The sequence below is a fragment of the Diadema antillarum genome, unplaced genomic scaffold (assembly GCF_040938485.1).
Source record: "Diadema antillarum isolate AM-2024a unplaced genomic scaffold, OU_Dant_1.0 seq00000367_RagTag, whole genome shotgun sequence".
In the NCBI taxonomy this organism is placed as follows: Eukaryota; Metazoa; Echinodermata; class Echinoidea; order Diadematoida; family Diadematidae; genus Diadema; species Diadema antillarum.
Genome location: NW_027271368.1, coordinates 271,765 through 293,530, shown reverse-complemented (window position 1 = coordinate 293,530; position 21,766 = coordinate 271,765). Strand labels below are relative to the sequence as shown.

Here is a 21,766-nt window from a genome sequence, read left to right as displayed (position 1 = left end):
CTTGAAAAGGCAAGGTTACAGCAAAAACTAGGAAAAGCACTCTGAGAGTGCAGACCGCCACCAAGCAGCTCATTTCCACCACTGATCTTGTCCTTCCATAGAGATCAGTGACTTCTACCCATATGTATGCGTGCTGAAAGCCACCTGATTTCCTAAGCCTTTTGTTACATCATCAACTTCCAGCTGCGCATCACACCTCGCTTTAATAGAGACTTGAGCACAAACTTTAGTGCGCTTATGAAAGCTTCAAAAATGTGCAGCTTGAACTCCCAAGTTCAGTGGCCCTACCTGCCAAAATATTGAAAATCCTTCATAAAATCCACAAATGAATTGCTGGATCACTATCAAAATTTAGTCATCTGTTACTTGTGTCATTCTCAACCTTTCCTGTAAGTTTCATTTAAATCTGTTCACAACTTTTTGAGTTATTTTGCACACAGACAAACAAACGCCAAAGAAAACATAACCCCCTTGATCAGCAGAATTATTTCATCCTCCAAGAGTCCAAGGCTGGACTGGGATACTAGTTTGCCATTAAAAATTTTTTTTTTTTTTTTTTTTGGCCATCATCTCAAACAAATTTGGCAGGATTAGGAATAAGGTAAACTACATATATTCCATGTGGATTGAGTAAATGCAGCAAAGATAGAAGAACACAGTAGAGAAAATTCGGAAGAAAACCTGACAATCCTCTCAAAAGTTTTGAATTTGGAAAAGTTTCAGTGCCACCAACGCTGGATGAGAAGACTACTCTAATTTGTGATTTGATATAAAGGAAATATAAAGAAAATATAAAGAAAATTCTACATATTATCCCTTTTCTCGCATAATAAAAGAGCATTTGACCTGCTTCTTTCAGAAAGCAAGGAGAATATAATAACATTACCCTTACTATATGTCAGTAACAAATCAAGGGAATGTATACTTTTCATAGAAAATGAAATTTTGTGGAATTCTCTTTATATTTTTCATATCGTTCTACACCGGACATCACAATCTGTAGTACAGTTGTTGTCTTTTCATTCAGCAATGACTTCACAGATACTTAAAAAATTCATAACTTTTGAACAGATCATCCAGTTTGCAGCATATGAATATCAAAGTGAAATATGCCCTTTAACTTTTCTGAGGCTAGCAAGGAAAATGGTACAATTGAGCAATTACCTAAACAACCACAAATTCTGAATGACTACTGTAAAGCACGATATTTTTCACAGCATGAAATTTTCGCCAATTGGAGCCGATGTACTTTTTCGTGGCACGACATTTTCACGAATTGTCACTGGCATTCAATACATAAAGTGTAGACAAGAACTTCTGCATGCACTTTTATTTTGCAAATCTTGGCTCTTGTGAAATTCACAAAATCAAAATGCACAAGAACATTCCTGGATAGAAAGATAGAGACACACACATGCATTTCTGAACAGACTTTTTGCAACTTGCCACAGTCACTGTACAGTACAACTTTCATTTTAGCTCGCATGTTATGTCCTGGTTGTTGCTTTGTCACATAATAATTTTTAATCTAGACGGCCAACTTCGGTTTCAGATTGTGCAAGCAGCACACACCGCAATTAGTCATGAAGAACGAGTTCGTTTTGAGCAACATGAAATTCGAAGTTGATATCGACACTTTCTGACAAAAGACTTGTTTAAAATTCGCGCAAGTACTTGGAAATAAGCTTTGAAGTGTATCCTGTGATTTTTGAGCTATTTCATATTTGGTTCGGTGGAATTCCAGATATTGACATGGATACAAAAGAACATTAATGCCCTTGTGTCTTTTTATGGACTGTCTGATTTTCATCAGACTTTGTTGATGTGTTCCAAGCTGCTGCTGTCCCTTAATTGAGGTTATTAGGTTTCATTCTCCTCTCATCATATCATCTCATGTCATTACATCTTGGGGGTGAATATCACTGAAAACGGTATGCCGACAGACGCAGCTACAGAGTATGTATAAAACTTACACAAATGTACCACTCAGAAATATTAATTCATACTCATAACTAGTGGCAGTGCTATCGACAAGTAGACAGGAACTGTGTTCGGCCTGACTAATAGAAAACTTTAAGTAGGCCTATAGTGGCAAATTTAGTAATAGTAGGAATCATCAAGATAGATTAACCTTATAATTTACCAAATTTACTGTTTTCTCTGATTTTAGACCTTATTTCTAATTCAGATCTACAACTAGATAGACGCTTAACCAAATCTGTTTGGCAATGTGGATTTTAGTAAAATTTACTTTTAACACTATAAATAATTACACTACTGAGTCACACTACTATAGAGAAAAGTACCAGGACTTTACAGTAGGAATTCTGATAGGACTCTACTTGTAGTAGACTCTAGTACTAAAGTTACAAGTATCTATTAAACAACACACTGTGGACATAGCCTCATAGGGTCTGTCCGCAGTCCTACAGAACACGCCTACACGGTACCGCACCTACCACAGTCAGGTACCGCTAGGCGTGCGCTATCTATGTTAAAGATAGCCCTTCCCTTTTGCATTCCTTCCCAAATAGCACAGAACATGATATATTCTACCGGAATGACAAGACTATGACTCATGAGTATTGTAAATCTATAACATTTATGTGATATTAGAAGGTTCAAATAATGCACCAAATGCTCACCGTAACGTATTCTGTGTACTAGGCACAGCTGCATACATTAATCCTCCGGTGGTTGTAATAATAGACCAGTTCGTAATTCCACTTTGCGCATGAGCAGAAAAAGGTCATTTGTACCAACAGGCATTTTGGTTTGTAAATTCATTGAGATATTGTGATAAGCATCTGTGATGCAATGATTATGCATGTGATCCTTATCTACATGGTGCTCGCCAGCACATCCACCTGACAGCAAGAATGGTATTTTGTAACATAAAAGGAAATAGGCTCTCATTGCATTCAATACAAAACAATGAAATATTTGCCTGCTAAATTGACAACTGATGGAGTATTCTGATCACCTGATCTCAACACAAGTTAATTCTTTGTTTGAACATGAATTCCATAAATTGTTACATCGGGCAAGCTTATGAATTATGCCGCTTTGAAAATGAGTGAAGTGCCTAACCAACTGAGAAAAAAGAAAGGTCATTTGCACCATTGTGTACATGAGCTAATTACGAACTGGCTTATTATACTTATACTTCCAACAAAAGATATACATATTAAAGCTGTCAGCTAGAAATGAAGAATTCACTAGCTTCTCTTACTTTGTTGTCGATAGCAAATAACAACACACCACTTACGATGAACTACACGTGCAACTAAGTGCATCACACAGGTCTGTAAAACTACACAACTACTGTACTACACTAGTTTCTAGAGGTGGTCGAGGGTCTAGGTCTAGTAGTTTAGATTTGTAATTTTTTCGTAGTAGACTATTTACAGCAACGGTTACTGAATGCCTATTTAATAATTCGGCATACTCGTGAAATAGGCCCCACCACTGCGTGTCCGTACTAATACTACGGCAGCTCGCCTATTTATACTCGTGAATTCAGCCCCACCGTGTGGCATTCATCGGTAGGTAAAGCACGGCGGTGGGGCTTCCTTCCACAGTATAATACTCGTGAATGCGGCCCCACCAAACGGCGTTTACGCGAAATTGATACAGCGGTGGGGCCGATTTCCACAGCATAGCACCTTTCGTCCTCTCTTTCTTCTCGGAAGGACTCCCTAATGTCCCTCGACTAATTTAACGGCCAATTTAACCATAAATACAACCCTACCTAACCCTATATCCTAACCCTAACCCTAACCCTAACCCTAGGACCTACCCTTGCTTGCTAACGCACGGGTACACGCGCACTGCGGTGGGGCCTATTTCACGATTTTGCCAATAATTCAAGAGTTAACAGTCCCCTGGCCCTGCTGCGCCCTGTTGCTGTACATGTAAACGTTAGATCTATGCAACTATGGCTAGCCATTGCTATTGGTACCGCACTACGGCACGGGTATGCGACAAAGAATGCAATGCGAAAATTGAAAACACAGATCCCACTTACAAAAATATTAGCACATGGGACTACAGTAACGTCAATTCATTCTTACACCACACCAGGTCTATTCATCTTGGTATTCGTAATTATCTCGTCAGGGATATGATAACAACAAACCATGAATGTTAAGGTAAACATACTTTCTTATAATTCTTCGCCGCCAGTGCTAGTGTCATGAAGGTGCAGTGGTCCGTCTCATCTCATCTCATTCACGCGCCTACCTCACGGTTTCTTCACTGCATGCATGCTGTGCACATGTGATATATACTGAACTTCTTATAGAGAGGCCTGTATGTTTATTGTTTGTAGTACGTGGAACGGACGGTGTGGGATTGTTGTTGTTGTTATTTGGATTTATTTGGCGTTTATCATTCCTCAAGGAATATTTACACCAAATCAATGTTCATAAAATCACTTTAAAGTTTTCAAATTTTACCCTAAATTATTTTCATTTTTTTAAAATAATTAATTCAAAATAATACACAAATATATCAAAATGAAATCTCCCTCACTGGCCTCGGTTCGAGCTGCCCAATCGACGATCGTATTTTCTGGCCAGCCCGGCTCGGTACCTTGAGCAGACTTCTCAGCAAGGAGGGGCCGTGATTGGCTGTCCGCCTGCCTAGGCCACTCCAATACACGAGAGGGGCTCGACCGATGCTCGTGATCAATCGGGAGTATTCAACGCGAATTTTATCACAAATTTACATTAATTAAAAAACAAAACAACGCTGAGATATAAAGCAAACATCTGGGCTGTGTGCAATGTGCAGAATGATTAAATCAAACATATACTAGTACTTAATATCTAACAAAATTTTGTGTTAGAGTGAATCTTCTTGTCCTCTGGACATACTGAACGAAAGCACGCATATGTTTTAAGTTAGGGAAGACTTCTACTACCTAGTCTAGATCCCAGACTTCTTGTTGTTTACTGGCGCGTCATTTGTTTCAAACAGCGATTCTTGCTAGAATAGCAACTTCTTGTAGCAACAGGCAGTCAGAAAACGCCATACCTAACACCATTACCACTCTCCATTAGATAACAAAGGAAACGAGTGGTTTGACATATTCCCATGAAATAGAGTCCAGGATGTAGACTCTCAATTCAAGCTTCAGTAGATCATTAAAGGTCCAAGGTCGATGCCTCGGCTGGATGGCAGAAATCAATGAAGTGAGATCCCGTCCATGACGTACTGGTATTTTTCATACAAAGTAAACCTTACACAGTACATGGTGCAGATCTCAGAGATGTACAAGTTGAACATTGTATAAACACCGTAATTCTTGTCAGTGACATCTCTGAAGTGCTGAAGTGGTTCCATGAAGATGACTGATATTTTGATGCACATATTTCGCTGATACATGGTCTTGAATATTTTAATTGAATATTTCACCGACAGTGATTGTTTTTGTATGACATTCTCTACCATTCTACACACACACATTTAAACTAAAAGATACATATACAGTGGGATGATGCTGATATGTTACCAAACGCTTTTGTTATCTTGGGAAGAATGATACATAATTGAGACAATTGTACACTGTCTTCAATGGCTCAATTACACACACACACACGCACACGAGCACTGAAAAGTGGACCTGTGCGCTATACAAGAAGCCACTATTATTATTATTATTATTATCATTATTATTATATATATATATATAAGATGACGAAGTAGAGTGGTAATGCATTTTGACAGTCCAATAGTGCCATTTATTCAGACCAAATTTTCGATGAATACATTCGTCGAAAATTTGGTCAGAATAAATAGCACGGTTGGACTGTCAAAATGCATTACAACTCTACTTCGTCACCAACGCGCGGACTACAAGTATCATTATATATATGTATATATATCCATAATAATAATAATAATAGTAATAATAATAATAATAATAATAATAACAATAATAGTGGCTAATAATAATAATAATAATAATAACAATAATAACAATAATAGTGGCTACTTGTATATAGCGCACAGGTCCACTTTGTTGTGCTCATGGGGCTTCAAAAATGAAGAGATATATACATGCATACATGTTCAAACATGTCAACAAAGAAGAAAATGGCAAACAAAATACAAATATATACCAAATAAAGAATACAACATATGCCATTTAAAAATACAATATTGTTCCGAACATTAATGACATACAGCAATTATAATTATACATTCCTCAGTGTGAGAGGAACAGATAAGTTTTAAGTTTGGATTTGAATGTCTCTGTAGATGACAGTTCCCTTAACAAAATAGGTAACTGATTCCACAATTTTGGTCCCACAACAGAGAAAGCACGATCACCCCATCCATGTTTTACTCTGGGTGTTTGTGGAGTAACAATGCATCTGATGATGCACGTAGACTTCGTGTCTGATTGTATTTTTGAACAGAATTACTTAGGTATACGGGGGAAAAAGAATGAACTGAATGATGTACTAATAACAGAATCTTTAAAATATTTTTTTTTTTTTTTTTTTTTTTTTTTTTTTTTTTTTGCTACAGGTAACCAATGTAAGGAATGGAGAACTGGTGATTATGGAATCAAACTTAAAAGTAAAAGTCAACAATTGGGCAGCAGAATTTTGCAACCGTTGAAGTTTTGTGACATCTTTTCTTGGAAGATTACACAACAATGAATTCGCAAAATCCAACCCAGAAGAAATCAGAGCATGAATAAGTATCTCAGCTGCAGATTTAGACAAATATTTCCTTATGAAACTTAAATTATGCAGCTGATATCGAACATTCCGCTGAATTTGAGTTATATATATATATATATATATATATATATATATATATATGTGTGTGTGTGTGTGCATGTGTGTGTGTGTGTGTCAGTGTGTGTTTCCTTTCACAATGATTTTGGGTTTGTTTTATTTCAAGGCTTGGGTTGGAATGTGAAGAAATATAAGTCACTGTGAAATTTTAGCAAAGTCAAAACAAAAAGGGTCAGAATTTGGTGACCCTGTGAATGTTGTGGCAGTAAGTTACAAATTGCTTTGAAGGTACAGCTCAATGTTGTATTTTGTATCTTGCCTTCAACTGATTGAGATAGGAAACCACCCTCACACGTCAGATTATTATCATACAGTGCATGTATATATATATATATATATATATATATATATATATGTATATATATATATATATATATATATATATATATGTATATATATATATATATATATATATATATAATATATATGAACCCTTCAAAAAGTTTGGAAATCTTTATTATTGACATTATCGTACATATTTCATCCTTCTCTTGATAAAGGCCTACGTACGGGTATACTGTATGTGGTAATTATATTTTACACATGTTAAAATACTCTAATAAAGTTGTACTGTCAGTCGAATATGTGACCATGTAATAAACCCTTCAAAAAAAGTTTGGCAATCTGAGTTTGATCAATCATTTCTCATTTTTCCTTATAAATAACTTATTTGTGCTTAGTACCACATAGAGATTGTTTGATTCTGTGTAAAATGATACCATACATGTTATGATTATCGTATACATGGAGGTGCAGTACTTACAAATATGAGGTAAAGTCAGAATTTAAAAGCTGCGAAATGGCTGAATTTTTGACGTCCCTACTGGAGTTTCCTTGTTATGAGTGAGTTCCCCATTGTTTCTTTGGTGTTCATTTACTGTAACATTAGCATTTTTATGGAGTGAAACATGTATGCGTTCAACCAAACACATAAACAAACAAACACACACATACAAACACAAACGATCATGACTCATACCATTTATCTCACAGAACCTCGCCACATCAATCACAAAGACATGAAAAAGTGAAATGGCATGGTCTTGATTTTAGTGGAGTTTCATGTTTACATTGTTTTCATTTTGTCGTTATTACGTCTGTACTTTGTCTTTACATTGTCAATGAAATAGGGGCTCAGTATCTGGTGGACAACCCAAGTGCTTGCACCACCGCCTGGCATCATGTCCTCATGCTGTTAATTAGCTTCGTGATATTCTGACGAGGAATGGTGTTCCACTCGTCAACCAGTATCTGATGGAGTCCTGCCAATAACGTCGTTGCATTTGTGACCCTCTTCCTCACAGCTCGGCCAAGTTGATCCCAAGGATGTTCTATGGGGTTGAGGTCGGGGCTGCATGCAGGCCAGTCCATTCTAGTGATGCCCTCTCTCTCGAGAAATTTGCGTACTCATCTCGCTCTATGTGGACTTGCGTTGTCGTCTTTTTGAAGCATCTCAGCTTCAATTTGCCCTATGGGCTTTTTGAACATTGCTTACACGTGGCACGATGCACAACCATAAAACTTGATGAGCTATCAAAATTGCCTGGCATGGCACCACTAAAAACTTGAATGTGAAGTTAAGATGTCTAATGAAATTTGCCTTCATGGCCGACCAGTTGAGAACAAAAGACAAAAGAACATGTTCTCCATTTACTCTTCACGACCATTCTCATTCACATGGACCGTTCTTGTTCATTTTGCAACTTTTCAATGCAGACCTTATCAGACACTTTTGAGTACAGCACTTTACTTGATAGCATAATCATAATGAGTAGGATATCATTTTAAAGAGATCTTTCCATTGATGTCAAGCATGTATTGTATAGTGCTTGCAAAATGGAGAAATTTACAACTGAAGTAAGATTTCCAAACTTCTTTGAAGGGTTTATATATATATATATATATATATATATATATATATATATATAATGGTATTATTATCCGCGTGTTGGAACAAGAGCATGAAGACGATGAAGACAAACAAGTTGACATAATGCATTAGAATCCATCTTCATTTATTTGTAAACCAAATTTTCGACCCTTGCACGGATCTTCCTCAGGTTTTTAAATTTGGTTTACAAATACATGAAGTTGGATTCTAATGCATTATGCCAACTTGTTTGTCTTCATCGTCTATATATATACAGTATATCTATATCTATCTATATATATATATATATATATATATATATATATATATATATATATATATATATAATATATATATATATACTGTATGTAAACAACTCTGGAGCCAGCTTTAGGGAGACATACAATGTGTAGATAAGCAATGCCAGCAGTAACGTATGCAACTGAATGGGATAGACACTGTACATGTAATATACATGTACTTGAAAATGTCGAGACACAAATTGTCTCCTCTTTAATAAAGCACAGTGCACTCCCGTTATAGCCAACACGGTCTTAGCAAAATTCTGGTTACAACGAAGTAACAATTCAGGTCGCAACACTATCCTCTCTATGTATTTTTATTGTTTATTTGTTTGGTTATAACGAAAGAAAACTGCCAGTCCCAAGTACTTTGTTATAACGGGAGTCTGCTGTAATCATAAACATGTAGTGTCTCCCTAAAGCTGGATCCATAGTTATACACTGTAATTATACAGTTTACATGTGTCCAAAAATGTGTGTTCTTCAAATAAACTGTTGGTACATGTATCGACAGCATGATACATGTCCATTTCTGGAGTTCTGTTCTACTATTGATAATATTTGACAAGCATGTTGACTACAAATTACTTCACAGACACAAACACACATATATATATATATATATATATATATATATATATACATACATGTATATATATATACATATATATACTAGTATATATAGAGTTACACACCCACACAAGTATATTTCGTACGATAATATGGTGAGAAATCTGATTCATGTATAGTAGCATATAATAATTTGTGATGTTTTTCAATCCTTATTGCAGAGTGTGCTATGTGACACTTGGCTAAGCCGTCATTTCTAGAAAGAACAAATGACAAACGATTCCTTTCTGTATTAAAAATAAAAATCCAACATTTATACTAATAAGTACACGTAGTCGATGGAAAGCCTCTCACAATCAAAATGTCTATATTGCTCCTAGTTTGAATAAGGTCCTTCATCCTCATTGGCTAAAATGTGACAGATACAGGTGACTCTCTTCATAACAAAGTCCTCAGGACCGGCAGTTTTCTTTGCTATATCAAAATTGTTTACAGCTGAACAGGAAAAAATATAGAGATATACACTTTGTAGTGTCTTCTGTTGAAGTTTTTGTGATGTGTGTTTTGTCGTATGTATAATTGAATATATTTCTTCCACTTCCACTTCTCTCGATATAAAGCATATGTTCTGTACATTTTCCATTTGCCTTTATGACGATTGCTCTGATGTAGAATGTAACTGCCTTTATCCAATTTGTGGAAATAAATTGAATTGAATATACAATGTAGGTCACATAATAATTTTGTGACCTGAATTTGTACTTTGTTGTAATGAGAATTTTGTTATAACCAGAGTCCACTGTGTATGCAATAATTAATATACATACATATAACAGTGCGAGAAGAAGAGCAATTGTGGATGTACACTGTAGCTAGTGGTCAACGTGCGTGTTTATTGCCGAGCTTTCGGTCTCGTTAGGACCTTCATCAGGGCTGTAACAAAACAAAAATGACTCACTCGTATGGCTACACTAATAACGCCTACGTCCACAATTGCTCTTCTTCTTGCACTGAATATAAATAATGAAGGAGCTACACTGGTGCTGTAAATGGTCGAGACCCCTTCTCGCAGTCATATATATATATATATATACATGTATATATATATATATATATATATATATATATATATGTACATGTATATATGTATATAACATACATGTACACATGTCTTTATACATATATTTTTACACACACACACACACACACACACACACACGATTAGAGTTACACATACCAGTACTCATCCAACAGTCGTACCTAGGAGTCAAAGGGACGTAGCACTCAGGCAAGCCAAGCAATCTTTTTTTTTCTCTCATTTGTACCGAAAAAGCACTGTTTAATCAATAGAACACAAATCAAACCAGGTGCAACGTCATGATGTACAAGTATTGAAGTTAAAAGAAGAAAGGATCTCTGTTTACACAATCAAAATGCTACACCAATAACCTGAAACTAACCTGATTTTTTTTTTTTTTTTGGCCAACTTCTGTTTGATTATGATACAAACAATGTAACAATATAAGCATTTCTGTGTAAACCACCCCCCCCCCCCAAAAAAAAAAAAGAAAAGAAAAACTATTTAAAAGAGATGATGGTAACGCAATGATCTTGACATGGGTATATGTACATAGATTTTGAGTGGTTGTTTGACCTCTGAAACTAATCTGCATTACTTCTTTACAAAATACTGCAGATCAAATTACTACAAATGTCATCAAATCTGAAGTCTCAAATTTGTACCTACAGTTGTACTTTGTACCTGCATAATGAAATGAAACTCCTACAAGTTTAAACACAAGTACACTTCAAAAATGTTTACTTGTAACCAACATACACATAATATACAAAAGAGAATTTTTAAAGAATTAGACAGTATGTACATTACGCACTGAAAAATAAAGCATAAAAAGGGTAAATCTCCACATGTGAAGCCATTAGCTAATCTCCACTGCGTTCTGGTCTCATCTGAATTGTTCATGTTTTTCAAAACTCAATAATGGATGCTTGTTAAATTTGGCAACAATACAAGTGCAGTTATTCACAATGCAGTACATGAATGTACAGAGGGCCTCAAAGTCAAGATTAAACATTATCTGCACATGCCTATCATTTAAAAGTACAAGTATGAAGATGACACATTTTAACTCAGCAATCATGAACATCTGTCCTTCTCTGCCATAGTGGTTTGATATGACCTTGCAAACTGGTTCAGGAACGTACTCAAAAGTGTTGATGATATAAAGTGATTTCTAAATTACTTCTGTAGGTGTGGTGATTCAGTACATGCTCTTCTACAACGTACTTGCTTGCAATTCACATTTTCTGCTGCACTTACTCAAACTATAGTACATCATTCCTGTACATGTTTCCTACAAGTAGTCCAACATCTTTCTTGTTTAGGATATCTCTATATACAGCAGCTCCCATGTAAGAAATACATTAAAATTCTACAAGATAAGAAGCATCACGCTTAAAGTTAAGTAGTTACTTTTGGGAGAACAAATGCATCCTTTTCCCCTCTGTGATAAAATAATATATTGATCCATTTCTTCAAATAACTAAGGAAGTTCATATCATTCAAGTTTATGGAAGTCAACTTAGGCGCATGGGTATAAGCATTTCATGACAACCAGGTTTTCACCTTGTAAGGAGCATGTTTCATAGTAGAACAATATATATCAAAAGCAACGAAAGCTGATTTCTACGCGTACATCTTGCCAGCGGAATTGCAATAGATTTAGATCAGACAAGAAAAACTGCTATCACACTTTAGTTTTATCTACAATGAGATGTTAAGATCAATCTACATGTAGGACACCTTCTTTTACCTCAATCTTAAATTTCCTGATCTGAGTGATACAGAAGGATAACTTACTAAGTGAGAGCTACAGAGAATATGTTATTCTAAAGTGCAAGATAAAAGGGAATATTCTGACATTTATCAAAACATCAAGTCCTCCATTCAAGGTAGAACAACCCCCATCATCTGAAGGGAATATCATGTAAGAAAACACTTACAAATCTTTATCATATCTGCCAAGATCCCATGAGCCGACGCTTTACTTGCGGCCTAACCTCTACATGCCCAAGTTCAAATCTGTACAAAACAATGAGAATAAAGTAAATCTGTGTCAATTCACGTGTATGGATCATTCTTTACAATATTACAGCAACAATTTACAAAAGCATACTGTACCTCTTAACATATGACATTGACATTTGATTATGCTTTAAACTTTTGTACAGACTTCTACTCATACACCTTGATTTTATTAATCTAAGATGATCACTGCGTCTTTTGAAAGAAAATTGAATTTGAGCATATTTGGGAGCTTATTTAGGACATGGCTGTGCGCAATGTTTGCGAGACAATGGGATAAGAAACCATAGAGGCTGTAACACCAACGCTCATGGGCACTACATGGCCTTGAGCCTGAGCCATTGAGGCTGCTAGGGCTCCTGGCTGCAGGGGAGCTGCAATCAACTGGGCGCCTTCTCTGAGGGCAGGGCCTGGGGCCGGAATGGCATTCTCTGCAACAATGGGAACCTGAGCAGCACGCGCGGGGTACATAACGGGGGCAGTCGCGGCAGCAGTATGATGTGTAGAGGTACCGAGGGACCTACCTTGGGACAGCAGTGATGCTGCTGTGGCTGTTGAGTTTACCAGGTGGGTCTCAGCTTGCAGGACGGCAGAGGTGGCCTCTGCACGCAAGGCGCGCAAGCGGGCATTCTGCTCTAGGAGGACGTCGTTGGTTGATGTCAGGTCGGCCACTGTTTTGCGCAGCTCTTCATTTTTGCGACGCAGTAAGGCATTTTCCTCTTCCAGGTCTCGGGGGTCTTGGCTAAATCTGCTGTAGCCTGGTGGAAGGACCTCACGGTCACGAGCCTCTCTCGGTTCACGGGATTCCCTCTCTCGGTAGAGCCGATCCCTGTCCATACGGTCAAAGTCTTCATACCTGGAATGCTCGAGCCATCGTCGGTATCTGTCGTGCTCATACTCCTTTCCATAGCGGTCTGGTGGGGGAGGGGGGTATGGCCTGGCGTATCTGCGATGTAAACGCTCCTCATGTTCCAGGTCTCCACGGCTTAAGTGTCGATAACGACAAGAACTGGCACGGCCACATTCACCATTTTGGTAGTCGCGACAGATCGGGACTTCCCCGTCGGAAGTGCTGGGTGCAGATCGCCTTTTGGTAGCAGCCTCTTCTACACCGGGTGGGAGATCGCCAGTCTGGTGGTAATATTCTTCTTCCTCCTTGCTGCAGTGAATGAATTTGCAATTGCCTCGGGTACACATTTTATTCTGGTAGTCGTGGCAGAACTGCATCTCTTGCTTAATCTCGGCCTGCTCGGGATGCCTAAACTTGCACCTACCGCCGCGTTTGCACACGTTGCGCAGAAAGTCTCTGCACACTCCTTCTTCACTGTTATTTGCTGTGCCATTTGCTTTAACCATGGTGCTAACCCTAGATCAATTTAGCAAACCTAAGCAAACTTCCCACTACGCTCTCAGTGACTGTCAAATTCGGACCACTTTGGCCTAGCTTGCACTGCGCAGGGGCCGGCCAGAGCTCGCAAAGGAGGGTGCGATGTCGTCAAGCTTTCGAGAAGACAACGCAGTACTTTATATGCAACAGTTAAGCACGCCGGTCAGCAGGCTGCAAGGAGTCTTGGCTTCGCTCGTGGTGGCAATGTGACCTGGCAAAAAGAGTAGCGCATAGAAATACTGCATGCATGCTGAAAACAATTGCAATCATAGCTGTATACGATGATTTATGCAGCACTGACATTAACTAACATTGCTTAACTTTTCATAAACAGCTTTGATTCTTGTACATTTGTACTATTAACTTCATACACTTTCCTTTCTTTTGCCAATGCTTCAATTAAAACAATGATTTGTATTGTTTTATCCATTCATGTATAACTTCCCCATTTTTCTTTTTAAACAAATAAACACATTGGGCAGACTATGTCTTGACAGACCATATTATGTACATGTACATGAGGAAATTTGTGCTCTGTGTTCTTTTACTCATTAATTTATAAGATCTCTACTGCTGTAACAAAAAAGGAGAAATAATTTTTTTTTTAACACACATGGAAACATTAATATTGTTCAAATATTTGGAAAGAACAAACAAAAAGGACCATCATCATTACTGTTCAAACTATCTGTTACAAGTACTGGGGTCTGAGAAAGAGAGCACAATGAAGCACAACATACGGAAACCTACATGAAACAAGACAGACGGAAAACAAACTTGCAAGGATGGATAGAATCATCCACAATGGATGGCTGATAAGTGAGAAACAAACATCTAGGCACAAACACATAGGCCCGAATTGACAAAGGTGGCACAATCTTGTCCATGGTTTAAACCATGGACAAAGACCGTAGTTTTGTATGGGGCGCCAAGTGTCGCTGGAATATTTCGTCACGAAACCAGTCATTACGTTGACGAAATGATCATGTCGTAACAAAATGACAACATTTCGTTATGATCATTCCATAACGAAATAAGCCATGTGACACTTGGCACCCAATACAAAACTACGGTCTTTGTCCATGGTTTAAACCATGGACAAGATTGTACCACCTTTGTGAATTCGGGCCAATGAGTAATTTAACTTGCATCTATATGTAGACTGGATAGATTGATGGATTTCCCTTACCACTGTGGCCCCATGTACATTTGTATACGTTGCCTGTACACTGGTAAAGAGGCCATTCTTATTCCCCCTTTATTTGATTTGATTATTTGTTTTAATTTTTTCAAACTTCTTTGATGGGGTTGCTAATAGCAAGATTTTGGGTAAACCAGAGTACTAAAAAACCCTGCTTATCAGTGCATTTTCTTTGGTGGGCAAAAAAGGGGAACTTCTGCCTATTTATGCCACCAAAAAATAATAACAAATAGGGCATGTTCCTGATATAAATGGACAATCAAATTAGAAAGTCACCAAGGCTCGGCCATATAACTGCAACGCGCATTTGACATGTACCCATAGTACATGAGAAAAACTAGATTAGACACATTCTGTGTTACAAATTTTTCATTTTCAAATGACTAAATAACAAAGTATATTTTTGCCCATTTCACATCTTCACTGATGAAAAGCTGAAGTTAAAATAGACCATTAAAACTCTAAACCTCCCAACACAGTTGTGCTCTTTAAAAACAGTAGTCCTTACAATAAAAGAAATCTCTACCCCTCACTCAAGTTCACAGAATAAAAACAAATGCAAAGTTCAAAGTAAAGGTAAAAACTTTCAATTTCACTGGAAAAAACAAACAAAAGTTATGGAATTCTCAGCTGAACATTTTAAAGAAAGATTGAAATCAGTGTAAATCATAAAATTTGGCAATGTAATGTCACTATCTCACATGCCTATTGTACTTTGTATTTAGTATTTGATTTCAATTTTTGTCAATTTGGCATAAATAATATCCTTCCCTTTGCAATGTCAGTGCTACATTTTTACAACCCAAGAACAATTCTGAATGATGCCCTTTCTTCTTCAATCAATGTAAAATGAGAAAATTTAGAGGTTTCCTGTATGAGTTGCTGAAATATGTGTGAGGCTTAGACAGTATCACCTTATTCAAGTTCATATATGTGGCTGCAGTTGACAAAACTTTTGGAAAAATATAATTGACATTATAATTTCATAACTTTACTTGTGTAATTGTGTTACATTTTAACATGACTTTCACTCTATCCATTATCTAAAGTCAACTTTAAAATATGGCTGTTTTTAAAATCTTATGTTAAAAACAAAACATGAAATTCAAATTTCAGGCTATTTGAACTTGATGATCATGCAATTTGGATTTGAGTTTCAATTTGACAATTCTAATCTTGATTGGATGTGTGAAAGTCTGAAAGGGTTGCAAAAATATCCTAACCACTCTTAATACCTTCACTTTTTCCACGATGTTCTGACAGCACATTGGTGTCGTGTCAGCTTGCCAGCCTGTCATTCATGGAAAACCTGCAGGGAACACACACAAAGTCAAGAGTGAAATCCATGGATAGCATGTACTTCATAAATGTTCACCTCACTCTCACACAAGGCAACAACATTTCATATTAACTGCCTTTTAACATGCCCATGAAAACAGAAAAATCAACGAAGCCAAACAAAGCAGCAATCAGCATTAAAAAAAAACCAAGGAATGAGGTGTAATACGCATTTTTTTCTTTTTCAATTTCAAAGAATCTGCCAGTTTGGGTTATGGTTTGATGTGATGTTGTGTTTGTAGTTCTGTAGCTCTAAGTATTGTCAGTGGAGGGCACATATGGCAACAATACCTTTAGCTGTACCCTTTTTACTCCCTGAATCTCACAAAGATTATTGCTCTGTATTTCTCTAACAAAGCATTGTCAAATCATACATATCACATGAGAGTGATTGTGCAAATAGGCAGAGGCAATATGCATCTGACCAAAATGACAGGGGGGAAAATGTCATGTTGGAAGTGACTTTGATGGGCCTACGCCATGGTACTGGTAAACCAGAAATTTTCACCTGCATGAAAATTGGTTGAATTTTGCAAGCCAAGTCCTGCAAAATTTATTTAAAAAAAAAACACACACACACACAAAGTTTTGTCTCCTCAATGTACTAAATGCCAACTCTGGCAATTTGCGCAAGTTTCATGCCGTGAAAAAGCCTGTCGGCTCCAATTCTGCAAAAGTTTAATGCCACAATTTTTTTACAGTACTGTAACATCCATGAAACTTAAGAAGTACAAACAGTGGAAAGCTTCCTGTAACATGTGAGCACTGTACTGTAGTGTTCAGCTCCAACTATATTACAGGACAACAAGTCCCATTCAAACTCACAATAAAGCAATTCTAATACAGATAATATCAGGCAGGACAACAAACGATGAACATAATTTACACTAGCTGAGTCGATTGTCTACCTATACGTATTACAAAGAGATAAATGTGGAACACGTTTCAGGGAATAATTTTCAAACTCAAATTTGATTAGCAATTTTAGCTGGTGAAAAATATCTTCAATGATTATATCCTGTACACTTCTATGTAAGAAAACTGCTAGTTAGTTTGTGTAGCAGTGGTGAAAAAATGCATCTAGCACATTGCAATGCAATACCAGGAAAATAATCCCCTGCATTTTCATGCATTACTAGCGCAGCCGAGTGAGACATTGCATAGCCTAGCTCAAGTGACTTCATGGTAACAATGACCTAATCTAATGGTAGGTGAAGTTAGAACCTTTTCCCTGACTCCTACAGTGCTACATTTTCTCAGTCTCAGAGTCTGGAATATTATGATGATCCCGTCTGTCTAAGGGTTTGAACAATCTCTGCCTGAGAATAGCAGGGGATACAGACCATGTCAAACTAGTAGTGTAAGGTTAAAGGGACTGTACAGTACTGGTTGAGATGGGGATTCATGTTTTGAACATTCCTTAGTGAGATTAAACCTCTTATGAAATATGAAAGGGCATGTAATTTTAAGAGGGATTCAATGTTTATTTGATGAAAATTGGTTTTCAAATGGCTGAGATATCCAAAAAAGTGATAATAATAAAAGGCGACAGGCCACGCCTTTTATTAGGATCTCTTTGTTTCGCCTTATTTTTGGATATCTCAGCCATTTCAAAACCGATTTTCATCACATAAACTTTTGATATCCCTTAGAATTGCACGCTCTTTGACATCTCAGAGTGGTTTCTGAATATCTCGCAAAACGTTAAAAGCTAAATCCTCACCTCGACCAGAACTGTACAAACCCTTTAATCTCTTTTTAGTCAGAGAGTGCATGTAGTATTATCGTATAGTAAATACTTAGAATAGACTTTGTGCTGATCATGTAGACGCAACATCAGTGAGTTTCTGTAAATAAACTGTATAGTATATACAGGTAGACCACTATGGCATTACCGGACAGCACGGTAATTCCGGACACGCACATTTTTGCGTGCTAATGACATTCAGTACGTGCCAGATTTCATAGATTAGCCTCACAGAACGTTGTGTGGGCCGAAATTGCAAAAAAATGTGACATAAAAATGTAAAAACGCGAAGAAATTCACATTTTACCTCAGATTTATAGTCGAGTAACTCGGACCTCGTCATAGTTAATAGTCACGCATGTTTGAATCACATTTCATCACTGAAATTCTATGAAATCCCACTCACATACAGGAAAAATGCTGAAGATTTGAATCTAGAACCACAAGTTCACTGATCGATTCCGCAAATTTGCAGCTATCGTCCTCATACGCGAATGATGCAATAGTTGTGCGCTAAGGAAGAAGCCCGCAACTCGCCATCCGCGCTCCCATAGACAAAGCACATAAAATAGAAGTCAATTTTTTACCCATTATTCGAAATGTTCAAGACAGACATTTTACCATAAAATACGAAATTTGAGCCTCATTTGCAATTTTTTTTTTGTGTCGTCTGCTCAGTAAGAATGTGTACGGTGATTCGTGGGATGAATTGTGATTCTGGTGCAAGGACAAGGTGCGAAAGACGTTGATTACGAGTATTTCATTACAAAAATTGTGTCCGGAATTATGATGCGATTTTACACCGCGCAAAAAGACAACTTTGTGGAGAGGGATATAGATGAATTCTATTTGAAGTCGATTTTCCCAAAATCGGAGTGAATACTTTTCATAATTTTGCTGGATTTGTAATTTTCAGGACTTTGTGAATAACTCGTGCTATTTTTGGCCGAAATTTCATCCTCTGAGTACGGAATTCAGAGCCTCAAAAAAAGAGCGTCCGGTGATACAATCAACTCTCCCAGTAGTATCGTAAATAACACAGTCTGCAAGAATCTTCAGCCTATTTGAAGGAGGCACACTTTACCAGAAGAAGAAGAAAAAGAAGAAGAGCTTCTCAACTCAAGTCTTAAGCTCAATAATCACTGCACTGGATCTGGAAACAAAAACATAGACTAACGCCACGGTTACCGGTTAGATCTAAATTTATCTAATTCTAATCCAGATTGCAAACTCCTCAGGCTCCGGATTGAGTCCTTTGAATGGCCATTATTAATAGTCTAATTGAACAAGTCTTCAACTTACTGCACTGGGTGTCATCATGATGACATCACGGTAACATTTAATAGGTAATTCAGGAAATACACGTGTTGTCCACAACAATGTCAATGATCAGTGAGGGGCATACACTTCACATCTGATTTTCATCGTGTTAACGACGCCAGACGCCCCTGAAGATATAGATCTACATTTGTATAGAACTCTACAACTATGAGTAATAGTAATAAATCACGTGAAAAACGGATGTAACGTTAGGACTTCCTAGAAGTAGGTTTCAAGGACAGAGTCAACTGTGGCTGTGTCATGCCACATTGTTGTGTTCTGTTTCTGTTCTGTGACTGTGACCTGTGTCGATCGCGAACCGTCACTGCTCACCAATTGATACAAATTAAACTCATCAGACTAATCGTACACTGTCTACATACCTTCATCAAACATATAATATACATAAAATGTTTGAAATAAGCATTGTTCAGCAATATTTACCTTTTTCTTTGACGGACGTCGTCCACTGCTCTGCGAAAGCCTGCTCTGTACTCGCACGATTGAGTTGGTATGCTTCTACACAGCGAGAACGTGCTGAAGAAAGCGACGATTCTCGCCGGCGGTGTTGTTTACTGTATGGTATTGCGCAGCTAAGCTACTGTACGATGGCGGGTGGAAAGGAGATTGCACAATCTCGAACAGCGACGAGAGTAAAAAAAGGTGGAAAAATATGTAACAACTTGAAGGTATATTGAAAGGCATGAAGATTTCAAACATCTCCATGGACGATTCCCTTAGACTTAAGAAATATATAAATATACTCCTATGTGCACTCTTTTATGCCTCGCGTATCGATCTGTATGTTATGTGTGAGAGCATACCACTATAAAATGTGCGAGTGTATTCGTCCGACGCGTAGCATGCAATCTCGTTGAGCCCCACCTACAGGCTGATGATAATAGTTATCGGGTGACACGATATTGCTCGACGGTCTGATAATATTTTGACAAGGACTGCTATTATTACTCGGGTTAGGATAGGGTTAGGGTTGTGGTAGGCCATTTCATGTGAGGACATGGAGCTATGTATGAGTAGGGTAAGGGTTATGTCGTTGTTGTTGTTGTTGTTGTAGAGTTTTTTGGCGCTTTTTGGCGCCATGTCTGTGGAATGGATCTCATGTTTTTAAAGCGTGCAGATATTTCATGGGGGCAGCGTCAGAGGAGCTATTTAAATGCCATGGAACTGTCGCGGTTCTTCACAATCTCCCAAAAATAAAATCTTGAGAAAAAGCAGGAGGAGGAGGACTAAGAGGAGAAGGAGGAGGAGCCAGAGAAGAAGAAGAAGAAGAAGAATTGTGAATCTATTGCATAAAGTAAAATAACTTACTAAACATCACTTACTGGTTCAGGCTATGCATGCAAATAATATGCATGTTGACTTGATGAATGCGTTTGTTCACAACTTGATACCTTCAACATCTCTTCTTTCCTCCAGATATCACGGTAAAACAAGGGAGGAACATTATTGTTCCCATCATCTAAAGGAGTTCATAATACATATTAATAGTGTTATATTTTAGAGGGGTTGTGTAGTTTTGTGCGTGTGTTTTGGAGTGCAGTTAATCATAATACGTCGTCCTTTTCCACTGCATTTTTTTTTTCAAACCCATTTCATAAAGGATGTTAGGATGGCAACTCTAGCTGGAATGACAACTTCCAATATCAACAGCCAATCAGGAAGCTGGATTCTTGTCGTTACAATTGCCATATTCCAGCAAGAGTTGCTATGATCAACTTTTTATGAAATGGGGCCAGGTCCTATGCTTTGTAGCATCTAATATGACATGAGTTGAAGTAATATCTTTTCATTTTATATGATTTGTGAAATCCATCAACATTCCCTAATCGTCGGCATTTCATGACTGCTATACAAGGATGCACGCCGATACCTATGTGATACAGTAGATGCTATATCTTGGGATATAACATGACTGTCCCTCGTCTGCAAATAGCTAGACTACGATAAAATAAATTGTCTCTTACTTCAATTGGCGATGCAATCAGCAACATGGCGTTCTCTCCACGCTCCGCCACCGCAGCGACTCCCTTTGCACACGGCACTCTTAAGGTTCGCGCGGAACAATGACCCAATCAGAACAGGGGTCATAGTCTAG

At 37.6% G+C, this 21,766-nt stretch overlaps 1 protein-coding gene across 1 annotated transcript; it reads right to left on the bottom strand.

Moving 5' to 3' along the window:
- Window positions 1-10,758: 10,758 nt before the first annotated feature.
- Window positions 10,759-20,127, bottom strand: LOC139731238 (zinc finger CCCH domain-containing protein 10-like). Its single transcript, XM_071642123.1, has 3 exons — window positions 20,095-20,127; window positions 16,481-16,554; window positions 10,759-14,255 (listed from the first exon to the last, which is right to left on the bottom strand). Exon 3 carries the CDS (start codon window positions 14,011-14,013, stop codon window positions 12,895-12,897), a length of 1,119 nt encoding a protein of 372 aa, XP_071498224.1. The 5' UTR covers window positions 14,014-14,255; window positions 16,481-16,554; window positions 20,095-20,127; the 3' UTR covers window positions 10,759-12,894.
- Between the last annotated feature and the right edge of the window lie 1,639 nt (window positions 20,128-21,766).

Coding starts and splice junctions, on each gene's coding strand:
- LOC139731238 (XM_071642123.1), bottom strand. CDS start 14,013: ATGGTTAAAGCAAATGGCACAGCAAATAACAGTGAAGAAGGAGTGTGC.